At 35.7% G+C, this 12,936-nt stretch overlaps 1 protein-coding gene across 4 annotated transcripts in view; it reads left to right on the top strand.

Annotated features, from left to right (window-relative positions):
* DMXL1 (Dmx like 1) overlaps nt 1-12,936 on the top strand; it is a 132,883-nt gene that overhangs the window by 35,399 nt on the left and 84,548 nt on the right. For all 4 annotated transcript variants that reach the window (XM_046665502.1, XM_046665501.1, XM_046665500.1 and 1 more), the window contains exons 8-13: nt 1,601-1,790; nt 3,059-3,227; nt 7,277-7,489; nt 9,585-9,838; nt 9,950-10,634; nt 10,721-10,842. In XM_046665502.1, the coding sequence (XP_046521458.1) occupies nt 1,601-1,790; nt 3,059-3,227; nt 7,277-7,489; nt 9,585-9,838; nt 9,950-10,634; nt 10,721-10,842 (1,633 nt within the window). The remainder of the gene's footprint in view (nt 1-1,600; nt 1,791-3,058; nt 3,228-7,276; nt 7,490-9,584; nt 9,839-9,949; nt 10,635-10,720; nt 10,843-12,936) is intronic.

Genomic DNA, 12,936 nt, shown 5'->3' with positions numbered 1-12,936 from the left:
CCTTCCTATTCTGCCAGTTACTAATTAGCACTATGAACCTTGAACTTTCCATATTACCTTTTGATATATTTTCTTCTGTTTCTATTTGCTTACTTTTAATCTCATTGCCACTGCCAGTGTGTATGTGAATGTACTAGAGAGAAACTATAAAGGGAAGGAAGGGGGGGTAGGTGAGGGAGGGGGATAGAGAAAAAAGGGAGAAAAAATGAACGAGGAGGAGGGAAAGGCATGAAGATGAGGAAAGGAGAGAGAAACAGAGGATTTGGAAAGGAAAGAAGAGCAAGGGCCCTAGAGAGGTGGGGGAGGTGAGGGTCAGAAGGAGGAGAGGTAGGAAGGGAGGGTGGCCTGGAGCGTCAGAGAAGCAAACAATTGTGGGAGAAGGCAGAAGGAGAGAAGCCCAGAGAGGGGGTGGAAAGGGGAGAAAGGCAGGGGAGTAGACAGAGAAAGTGGGGTGGGGAGGGAGGGAGAGAGGTGAGAGAACAGAGGGAGCAAGCTGAAGAGGAGAACAAGACAAAATATGCTCTTCTCCATTTTCTTCCCCTTTGCTGTTGTTCTTTTATAATCTGGTAGATATGTTTAACAAAGTGACTACTACAGAATGTTTTTATTTCTTTAACTTACTGAATTACTTGATAGAAGCCTTCTACTAATTGTTCTTTTTTTAATCAGATATGTTTGAATAAGTGTCTATTACAGGATATTGTGACTTCTTTTTCTTTTTTTTTAAAATTTTCTCAGTTACCGGATTGAAGGTAGTCTTTGTTGGTAGAGTTTCAGCCTTTGAGCTCTTGATGCTTACGAGGTTTATTAATATACATGTAATTGATTTTGCTTTTATTTTGTGGAGTGGCAAGACAGTAAATTCACTGAAAGTCAAGAATGACTAAGGAGGGAGGTGGCTAGTACTTATTTTATCATGAATTTTCTATTTTTGCACTTCACTGCTTTTGGCATATGTGAGGCAAGGACAGAATAAGTGTACTAAGTAGTTACTGTAGCTTGTTTGTGACCAATATGCACGGAGTATTTATTTTACTAATTAGTGTGGAAAGTAAAAGTCAATTTTTGATGTTTAGTCTAATTGAACATAGACTGGTAGTACTGATTCTTATTATTTCCTTAATATTGAAAACAGGAAGTCATCTAAAAATGATTTATCTTTGAATGCTTTGTATGATTATGGAACAGCTAGTTTTCAAATTTTGGAGAGTATTCTAAATGAAGAACTATGAAATAATTCAAATAATAGCCATCCACTGAATAAATCAGATAATTTTAATAGAAGATGTTGGTTTTTTTCTTGCTTATTAATGGAAGGATTATGACATCATCTCAGTCTTTATTCTTTAGATGTAAGAGGAATCTTATAAGAACTGCTGAATTCTAGGCAGAAAAGAAATAGGTTAGCAAGCATTTGCTGTGATGAAATCAAATACCCACTCAGTTGTAATGGTTTTGATTAAATATGTTGCATAAATATATATTGACATTTTCTTCATTGGAAACTTAGTCTGTGCATTTAAGTAATTATAGAAACATTGTACAATGTGATAATGTTTGAAATTTGTGTTTTTGCCTCTAAAATCTTTTTATTCCTTAGGGCTTCTGTATGTAATGTACTGTTGACTTGCTGCAAAGATAATGTATGTCGTCTTTGGGTAGAGACATTTTTACCAAATGATTGTTTGTTATACGGAGGTGACTGCAACCATTGGACTGAACCAATTAATTTAATAAATAACTTCAAGAGAAGTGTTTCCAGTAAAGAAAGAGTTCAAAATGCCTTAGATGTGAGTGTTTTGTTAAGTGTTATTTTCTACAAGTTTTAAAATCTTTTGTACATTGCCTTTTTTGTAACATTTATCCTAATTAATCTTCAAAGTCATATGGATAGTTAGAAAAAAATATGTGACTTAGGAAAACAAGTCTCAGAAAATTTTCAGTTTTATTTGGTTCAAAAATTATTCGTAAGGATTTTGTCTAGAGCATAAAACTACCTATAATTATGAAGTTAATCTTAGGTTAACTGATGATAACAAAAGGATGATTAAACTTGACTTAGCTAAAATAATATAAAGTAAATTAAAATTAAAATCTGAGAATGCAAAGATTTGACTGGAAAATTATTTTTTCTTTAGAGTTTAGGGTATTTTGCCCTAATTACGGAATGACTGGAGTAGTTTATCAGATTCTGTTCTACTTTTGTTATCTTTAGAACCCCCCAGAACTTGGACTATTTATTTTACTAATTAGTGTGGAAAGTAAAAGTCAATTTTTGATGTTTAGTGTAATTGAACATGGACTGGTAGTACAGATTCTTATTATTTTCTTAATATTGGAAACAGGAAGTCATCTAAAAATGATTTATCTTTGAATGCTTTGTATGATTACGGACAACTGTTTTTCAAGTTTTGGACAGTGTTCTAAGGGCTCGGAATATAATTAAACATATATTGCAGGGAGACTCAACAACCAGTAGAATGGTTATGTGTAATAATAGGTGAAAAAAGTCCTTGACTAGGAATCTGAAGACTTCTTGTTCAACTTTTAGATGACCTTGCGTTCGGTATAAACTATTTTATCATATGAAAGATGAGAATAATAATATTTACACTGTCTTATGTGTCAGATGATAGAATCTCTTTGAAAATGCTTTGTAAATTATGAAATATCATCCTAATGTATGATGGTAATATTATTCAATGCCTTGTGGCCATAAGTAGTTAACTGTGGATACAAAGAGAACAGTGTACTTAGAGACATCATTGTCCACAGACCCATTATTGTAAACTTTTTTTTTTACATTCACCAAATTAGAAAATAAACCAAATAAGAATTGCAGAGTATTGTGTGATGGTTAGAAGAAAAGTCAGACAGTTTTAAGTTCTAAGCTTATCCTTCAGGTTTCAGATTTGCTGTACAAAAATACTGAAAGACGTTTGTACATATAAACTCATCAGAAATAGGATATATGTAATGTCTACCAATCGTTATGTAACCTATATATATATATATGCTTATGACAGTATAGGCATTAGTTTTGTTTTTATTCACACAGGTAAATCTGAGACATTTTCGTAGAGGTCGGAGGAGATCACTTGCGGTTGTAGCACATACCGGATACCTGCCACATCAGCAAGATCCTCATCATGTCCACAGGAACACTCCACTACATGCCAATGCACTTTGCCACTTTCATATTGCAGCCAGCATCAACCCAGCCACGGGTAATAAATCACTGTTCAAAAAATGTTTTTGGAATTGAGTAAATTGATTTTATAACAAATAAGTTAGACTTTTAGTTTCTGAATAAGTGAAAAATTGGAGGGGGCTTTTTTAGCTAACTTTTCATTGTAGCCAGCTCCTGGTTACACAAAAAGAGGTTTTTGTTTCCTTGTTTTCTTTTTAAGGCTGTGATTTGGTTTGTGATTTAAGATCTTGATAAGTTGAGATTCTTTATTAGTTTATTCAGAAGTTGAGATTTGAACTAATACTTAACGTAGAGGTTAACACCACAGAGTAGTATTTTATAATTATTATATAGTTGTTAAAATAAAACCAATGTGTTTAGTAATTGTTCTTTAGAGCCATTTCAGGAAAAGAGCAGAAATATGTAGAAGTTATAACTGAAAGAATTAAGAAATTTATCTCTATAGTCAAATATGTACTATTAGACAGATTGAAAGATCTGGAATATCTAGCTGTATCATTCTAGTAAATATTTTCTGTGAGTTTAAAAACCAAATGGTCACAGTTGGAACATTTAAGGTGGAAACTTAGAATATTACTGGGAAAAAAATGTAAACCAATATTTGCACATGATAAATGCCGTCTTTACAGAAAGTGAAAAGTAAGAGCCTCCTTTCACCTCTGTCCCTCCGTAGTCCTTCTCCCCAGAAGATAAGCACTAGTGATGAGTTTTTGTGTATTTTGGGATATTCTTAAGCGTAAATTAAGCATAACTTATTTCCATATAGCACACTGGATTTTCACTATTACATTGTTTAAGGAAACATAGCAATAAATATGGTCTATTAGTTACTTGAGTCAAAGTGAGAAGTGTTCCAGTAAGTTAAAGTGTAGAGATACTTGTGGTAGGAATGAAGAGTATTTGCTGATTTTCTTAGATTTTGTTTGGTTAACAACAGTCCCAACTCTGAAAGAATCCATGAGCCAAGAAAATATAAAGGGGAGAATATTGAATTAGTTTTATTAAACAGTTTTATTGACTTGGGAAATAACCATTACCTTTATCAAAAGACATATGTTGACAGTGGTTATAATACCCAGAGACAACTCTAAGTTCAGTGGAATAGTTTTGAAAGTCTCTGCTGAGTAGAGGACAATATTTTGAGAATAAAGCAAGCTTGAATTCTTACTTTAATAGAAAAGGCTAAGGGATTATAGAAAAAGAAATCTTAAATTCCAGTGTTTCATCTCCTTGACTACCTTCCAATAAGGAAAACTCTATAAAACTTTTCTTTAGTTTATAGGTCCCTAAGGAAAATCCATACATGTAGAGCAAATCAAAATAATATTAGTAGCATCTAGATTAGACCCTATGGAGAATTCATTTCCCTAAATTAGATCTGTTGGAATGACCTTTCTCAATGCTCTATTTCTTACTCAAGGCCTAACTTTCAGATTTGACTTTGCTTTTTTGCCCATCAATAGAAATAGATACAGGAGAGGAGCTTGGAAGAGCATGTTCTATGAGTTCTAGTTCTTATAGCCTTTCCATGAAGATTTCTCATAAAAAACAACTTTAGTCCAATTCTTTGAGTGAGGTCAAGAGACAGAAGAAATGTGCGTTTCCTTTTAGCTAGAATGCTTCTGCTTAAAGCCGGCATTAGTCTTTCCTTTTTGTGTACTTTACAGCCAGGCCTGTTGTCTACTAGTGGCATTGTTGATTTCTTTTGAGTTGATTGTAAGTTGAATATCAGGAAATCCTACCCATTTGGATTCTTGGGGGCACTCTTAATCCCTGGCACTACACCTAGGAATAATGGAATTGGCAGTGCGATTCCTCAGAGCTTTTTTTTTTTTTTTTTGGAGAAATTAATGTCTCATTGGTCCTCTGTTATTATTTTTTTTTAAAGATTTTATTTTTTTTTCTTTTTCTCCCCAAAGCCCCCCAGTACATAGTTGTATATTCTTTGTTGTGGGTCCTTCTCGTTGTGGCACGTGGGATGCTGCCTCAGCGTGGTTTGATGAGCAGTGCCATGTCCGTGCCCAGGATTTGAACCGACGAAACACTGAACTGCCTGCAGCGAAGCGTGCAAACTTAACCACTTGGCCACAGGGCCAGCCCCCTCCTCAGAGCTTTTATTGAGTGTTTAGTCTGTGGCAGCGTAGGAACTGGAGATAGTAGTAGGAACTGGAGACACAGTGGTGATCAAAACAAGTGTGATCCTTGATCTCGTGAAGCATATAATCAGGCAGGGGATAGGTAAATATTAATCAAGTAATTATCTGATGAATATATAGTTATAAACACAGCTCTTGGATTGGATATATCTGTCAACTCTTAGAACTTGCCTCCCATAGAAGGGACAGGGAAAAGGTCCTTTCCTTTACTGTTCATCCACTATAATACTGGGTTTTTCTTGGTGTCCAACAATGTACACATTGTTTGAACAAATAATTAATTCAAATTATTTATCTTTCCCTTAAAAAAAACAGTAGAGGGGCTGGCCCCGTGGCCGAGTGGTTAAGTTCGTGCGCTCCGCTGCAGGCGGCCCAGTGTTTCGTCGGTTCGAATCCTGGGCGCGGACATGGCACTGCTCATCAAACCACGCTGAGGCAGCGTCCCACATGCCACAACTAGAAGGACCCACAATGAAGAATATACAACTATGTACTAGGGGGCTTTGGGGAGAAAAACGGGGGAAAAAAAAAAAAAACAGTAGATTTGTTCTGGGGATAATTGTTTACATTCTTTGAATCCGTTTCAGCCTTTACTGTTCAGCAGACACCAGCATGGGCCAGATTTAGATTTGATTTAATATGATAGACACATTTTTCTTCGCCTCTATTAATTAGGGATTATCATTTGTCACAATTTGCTCTGAATTTGTACTTTTGTGTACTTAATTTAGCAATTATATCAAAAGTAATATCAAAGGACAGTTTTTTTTAGCTGAGTTGGTTTGTCTTGAATGCCTTTCTTGACTATAAAAAGGGAACCTCAATTTCAATCTTGATGTTAATAAATAAGCAGTATCCATCTTAGAATTAGATGAGTAGGTCATTTAAAAAGGTAATATGTGGGGGCCAGCCCCATGGCCGAGTGGTTAAGTTCACGCAGTTTGCTTTGGTGACCAGGGTTTTGCTGGTTTGGATCCTAGGGCTGGACATGTCACCACTCATCAGGCCATGCTGAGGTGGCATCCCACATGGCACAACCACAGGCACTCACAGCAAGAATATACAACTGTGTACTGGGGGCACTTTGGGGAGGAGGAGAAGAAGAAGAAGAAGAAGAAGAAAAAAAAAAGCTTGGCAACAGTTATCATCTGAGGTGCCAATCTTTAAAAAAAAAAGTTAATATGTTAGTCTATTAAGTAAAAAAGAAAGTTGTTACTATTGAGAGAAATATATCACCAGTTCCTTTGATATCGTGATTATGGCATTTTTCATGGTAGATTAGGTTAAAATATATTTCTTGCCAATATTTGTGTATAAATTAAGAAGACTTTCCTATTTACATGTCTACAAATTATAAACATGTTTCTTTTATAAGATTTTATTTTTCCTTTTTCTCCCCAAAGCCTCCCAGTACACAGTTGTATATTTTTAGTTGTGGGTCCTTCTAGCTGTGGCATGTGGGACACCGCCTCAGCGTGTCTTGATGAGCAATGCCACGTCCGTGCCCAGGATCCAAACCAGCGAAACCCTGGGTTGCCCAAGCAGAGTGTGTAAACTTAACCACTAGGCCACGGGGCCAGCCCTAAACATGTTTCTTAGTGACGTTATTTTTTTGGAATTAAAGAAAACATATGTATGTATGTGTATATAAATAAATTATGCTGTATGACCCAGAATATATAATTTTATCTCTTTTATAATAAGTATGTTAAATTTACCATTTAAGTCTGTTATCATTAATAATAATCATGGCAAACATTATGTTGAGAGTATTATTTCTAGGTTAAATAAAATGTATTGCAGAGGTTTAAAGGTAAGTGTAGCAGTCAATAATAAATATATGAAACCTGGATATTTTGTATGCTAAAATGGTAGAAATTTTAATTGTGTTTTTTATTGTTCTTTATAGACATTCCACTTCTTCCTTCTATTACGTCTCTAAGTCTAAGTGAAAATGAAGAGAAGAGTGGGCCTTTTGTGGTACACTGGCTGAACAATAAAGAGTTGCATTTTACTTTGTCCATGGAAGTCTTTTTACAGCAACTTAGAAAAAGTTTTGAACAACCAGCTTCTGAGGCCAGTGTAGAAGACTCTAATCAGGCAGATGTAAAATCTGATGAAGGTAAAGCTTTAAGAAAGATAAAAAATGTAAAGTTTTGTTTAAAATAGCAAAGATTTTTATATTAGAGTAACACTAGGTACTGTCAGAAGGAAACTTCAAAATTGCAGTGGCATAATACAAATTTGGATAGCTCATTTAATGATAATCTAGTGTAGATATTCCTGTTCCAGGTGGCTTTCTTCCACGTGATGATATAGGGACTCAGGACTCTCCACACTTATGCTTCTTTCAGCCCCTAAGGCCTTGGGACTTAACGGACTGTCTGTGGACTAGCAGCGTTGGCATTATGTGGAAGCTTGTTAGAAATGCACAATCTCAGGCTCCTCCCAGACCTGCTAAACAATCTGCAGTTTAATGAAATCCCGGGGTGATTCCTGTGTGCATTAAAGTTTGAGAAGCATTGCACTGGGGCATTAAACTCCTCTACATTCAGCCTCAGTCAGTTGGGGAGAGAGAAAGGAGAAAGATATAGATGTTTCTCGATGACTTTGACTCAGAATTGGCACATATCACTTCTACTCTCGTATCATTGGGAAGAACTGGTCACAGGGCTCATGTAGTCCCTGACTGGATAGCCATTCTATACTAAGAACTGGGAAGCATGACTTTTTGGTGGGCAGCTAGCCGTCTCTGCTACAGTTTGTGGTTCATGAATGTTTTTATTTTTTAAAAGTTTTGTTTTGTTTTAATTTAAAGATTGTACATGCTCATTAGAAGAAAAATCAAACCAGTACAGACAGGTATAAAATTTCCATATCATTAAGTTTGATGAGTGTTCTTCCAGATTTATTCTTTTCTATGCTTATACAAACATATGTATACAAGCAGTTTTAAAAAAAAGTTCTACTGTTGGAGTTCATTTTAAACAAAAATAGTGTTATGGTGCTTGCTTTTTAAATTCAGTAATGGGCACTTTTCCATCTCATTATTTTTAACTGCTCCTGAGTATTCCATGTCAAGAGAAAACTTTAGCATTTCCTCTATTGATAGACATTTAAATTGTTTTTCACTATACTGATAATGGTATAATGATACATCTTTTCATCTGTGTGTGAATTTTTCTATAAGGTAGATTCCTAGATGTGGAATTACCAGAGTGTAAACATTTTAAATTTCAATAACTTCTGCCAAATTACCCTCCAGAAATGTTTTACCAGTTTATACTCCCTCTAAGTATATTCAAATATCCTTTTTTCACATCCTTGCCAACACCAGATCTTTTCATTATGTTACTTTTTGCCAGTTGATGGCAAAAATGGCATCCTGTTTTACTTGGCATTTTCTTAAGGCAAATTGAACAGAATTATTTTAGCCCTTCTGTGGTTTGCCTCTTCATGCCCTTTGCCTAGTTTTCTGTTCTTTTTCTTAATGATTTGTGTGTCTTCACTAATTTTTTAAATCTTATAAACAGTCTAAAATTTTTTGAGAGTCTCTTTTAAGAAAGGCTCTCTATTCCTAACCAGGAGGAGGGAACAGGATTTCTAAAATAGAGGTAAAAATATACATATTTACCTGTAAGTTTATTTTTAAATACTTACGTGTTGAAGGAAATCTGGAAATTGGACACTATAAATGTATTCCTTTAGAATGATTTCTTTAAGATGTCATATCAGTTATAAGTGCACACACCTAGAGGATAGCTAGTGTGGCAGACTCAGATTTTGATAAATCTGATATTATGAAGAAAGTATAAATTATATTTGAATAATATATTTTAAAAATTCAGCCCTGAATTGTAGTCTCAATTCCACCTCTCTCATTTTACCATGAGCAAAACTAAGGTCCAGAGAAGTAGTTTGTCTTACTTCTGAGTAGTTAATTGTGGTACATCTGGATTTAGAAACAAGTTTGCCTTTTTATGGTCCAATATTAGTCCTTCTGCCAATAATCCACTGATTTAGTCCTAAAGACCTTCTGATTACTGAGTTAACTCCAATGGCCTTATATTCCTGAAGCAAAGTTATTTTTAAAGGGGAGCCAATTTTCTTTTTTATATGAATACTATTATGTTTTTCATCTTGAATGTATTATGTTTCTTAATTTATAGTAATAGCTTGATTGTATTTACTTGGTTCATGAACACTTTTGCTTATAGAAACGGATGATGGTGTTGATGATCTGAAAATAAATCATGAAAAGAAGGAATTGGGTGGTGATAAAATGGTACCAAACTCAAGTTTTGTACCATTACCATCAGCTGCCATTGATCATCAGATTGAAGTACTTCTGTCTGAATGGAGTAAAAATGCAGACATGCTATTCAGTATTCATCCCATGGATGGTTCTTTGCTGGTTTGGCATGTGGATTGGCTGGACGAATACCAGCCTGGTATGTTTCGTCAAGTTCAGGTACTATTATTATAATCTCTGGAGAGCTACTTCTTGTTAAATGTGGGTACTGTTTTGGAATACTTCCTTATATAATTTCACACATTCTAATGCTCACTTTCTTAATTCTAGGTGTCCTTTGTTTCCAGAATTCCTGTAGCTTTCCCCACAGGTGATGCAAACTCTCTCTGTAAAAGCATAGTGATGTATGCCTGTACCAAGAATGTTGACTTGGCTATTCAGCAAGGGAAACAAAAACCTTCTAGCCTCACGCGTTCCACATCAATGCTTATCTCTTCTGGTCACAGCAAATCAACTAATAGTTTAAAATTAAGTATTTTTACCCCTAATGTTATGATGATTTCAAAGCACGCTGATGGCTCTTTGAATCAGTGGCTGGTCAGTTTTGCCGAGGAATCTGCTTTTTCTACAGTTCTCAGTATTTCCCACAAATCCAGATATTGTGGTCATCGCTTTCATCTTAATGATTTAGCTTGCCATTCAGTATTACCATTACTGCTGACAACGTCACACCATAACGCATTAAGGACACCAGATGTTGATAACCAAAAGCAGCCTTATGATGCTATAAATATTGAAGACTGTTCTTTGGCACAACAGAATAAAAGCACCGTTGACGTGGCTTTTCAGGACCCCAATGCAGTTTATAGTGAGCTTATTCTTTGGAGGGTTGATCCAGTTGGGCCATTATCTTTTTCTGGAGGTGTTTCTGAGCTTGCCAGGATTAATTCTCTTCATGTTTCTGCATTTTCCAATGTGGCGTGGCTGCCCACTCTTATACCCAGTTACTGTCTAGGTAAGCATTCTTATTTTTATTTAAGAAATTTAGATTTTTTGACATTCTCGCATAAGGGTTAAATTTTAAATGTAAATACTTTCTAGGTGCATATTGCAACTCTCCTAGTGCATGCTTTGTAGCAAGTGATGGACAATATCTGAGACTATATGAAGCAGTTATTGATGCCAAGAAACTTCTGTATGAGCTTTCTAATCCTGAAATTTCTGTAAGTAAATGGCTTTGAAAACTAAGTATATGATGTTTTTAGATACTTGATTCTTCTTGGGCGTGTTCTAGAATTGTGACATATAATTTGTAATAAATATGTGTATATTTTTTAGTTTTTTTTCACATTTGCATTGTACTCTTACTGTGATTCTAAGCTCCTTTAAAAAGAAACCATTTCCTTCATTCATTCCAAAAGTAGAGTCTAGTATCCTACAATATGTGTTTTTGTAATACTTCTTTGCTCAAAGATAAACGGGGACTATTAGCAGTATGATGTGGAAGTTATGTTGGTTCATTTGCAGTTTTTTCCAGGCAGGGGGAGCTGGAGTAACATTAGGAGTGGAGTTTTAATCTTATCCAAGAAAGAAAAAAGCTCTCGGCTTGGTTGCAACACAGGCCGGGGTCCATTCAACACTACTGCAAAGCTTTTTGTCTTATGATAGGTGGCACTTCTTCATATTCCCAACTAATAGCAACCCACCATTGTCTGCATTGTCTCAGCACATCCAGCAAGCCCGTTTTTCCACTGTTTTGGTTTTGGTGTTTTTAAATATCCCCAGAGGTAACTTTTAGCTATACTGAGCTTCCTGTTTAGGAGATTCAAGCCATCTCCTCAGCCGCCAATTAATCTTTTTGTTAATGCTCTGGTTACAAAATTACATAAGTGTCAGTGGTCTACTCCAATCCTAGTTTTTTCCCCAAGTTATTTTTAATGTGTAGTTTTGCAGAATGCAGGGCTTTTCGAAGCACATATGTAGTGTTTTGGTAGAAACACGTGTATTTATTGAGGGCTTTCTATTTTTTAGCACTTGTTTTAAGTGCTGGGAATTTAGATGTGAACAAGACAGACAAAAATCTGAGCTTACATTCTAGTGAAGGGATATAGAAAAAAAAGTAAAATATATTAATAAATATTATGGAGAGAAATAGTGTTGCAAAAGTAGTGGGAGTGCCAAGTAAGGTGCTGGTTAGGAAAAGCCTCACAGAAAAGATACCATTTTATTGAAGACCTGAAGGAGATGAAGGAGCTAGCTATGTGGATATTTAGAGGAAGAATATTCCAGGAAGAGGAACAGACAGTGCAAAGATCCTGAAACCAGAGCATGTTTTGTATCTAAAGGAACAGCAAGGAGGCCATTGTGGCTGGAGCAGAGTAAGTGAGATGGAGAGTAGTCAGGGATGAAGTCAGAAAGTTAGCCTGGTGAGATCATATAAGGCCTCATAGAGCATTGTGGTAACTTTGGCTTTTACTCGGAATAACGTAGACACCATTGAAGAGAATGATAGAGTGATATGATCTGATTTAGGTTTTAAAAGGATCACTTTGATTGCTGTATAGAGTAGACATGAGTAGCAGAAGTAGAATCATAGAAACGAATTTAGGAAGCTATTGCAGTAGTCCAGGAGAGAGTCAAAGAGATTTAGAATGGTAGTGTTAATGATAAAGACAATAAGAATTGGTTAAATCTAGATATGTTTTGAACATGGAATAATCAGGATTGGACTGGATATGGGGTTTGTGTGTGAAAAAGAGGGTAACTCCCAAGGTCTCTGCCTGAGCACTAGGAATAATAGAATTGCTTTGAGTTGAGATAAAAAGAATATATAAGTAGCAGATTTTGAGGAGCAGGGGGATTCAAGAGCCTGCCTTTGGACATGTTAATTTTGAGATTCCTGTTTGACATCCAAGAGACCCAATAGGCTAATCCCTGGAGTTTAGAGGGAGGCCCAGTCTGAAGATGTAAAATAAGTAGTTGTTAGAATATAAATGTAAAGTTGTGGAGCCGGATGAAATCACTGAGGGAGAGCATATAGTTGGAAAGTAGAAGTGATAGAAGGATTGAACCCTGGGGCATTCCATTGTTAAAAGTGGAGTGAGTGTGGTGTATAATGGAAGCCAAGTGAAGAAAATTATTTCAAGGACGGAGTGATCACCAGCTTCAAATGCTCCTGATAGATCAAGTATGATGAAGATTGAATTTAACAATGTGACCTTCACTAGAGCAGTCAGGACACAAGTGGCTTAAGAAATCAGCATATATGAACAGTATGTCAACTTGTTAACTCCATCCTCCTCACCTCAAAATTAATG

This window comes from Equus quagga, chromosome 7 (genome assembly GCF_021613505.1).
Source record: "Equus quagga isolate Etosha38 chromosome 7, UCLA_HA_Equagga_1.0, whole genome shotgun sequence".
Classification (NCBI taxonomy): Eukaryota; Metazoa; Chordata; class Mammalia; order Perissodactyla; family Equidae; genus Equus; species Equus quagga.
The sequence above is the reverse complement of the archived record's forward strand: the minus strand, read 5'-3'. Positions and strand labels throughout refer to the sequence as shown.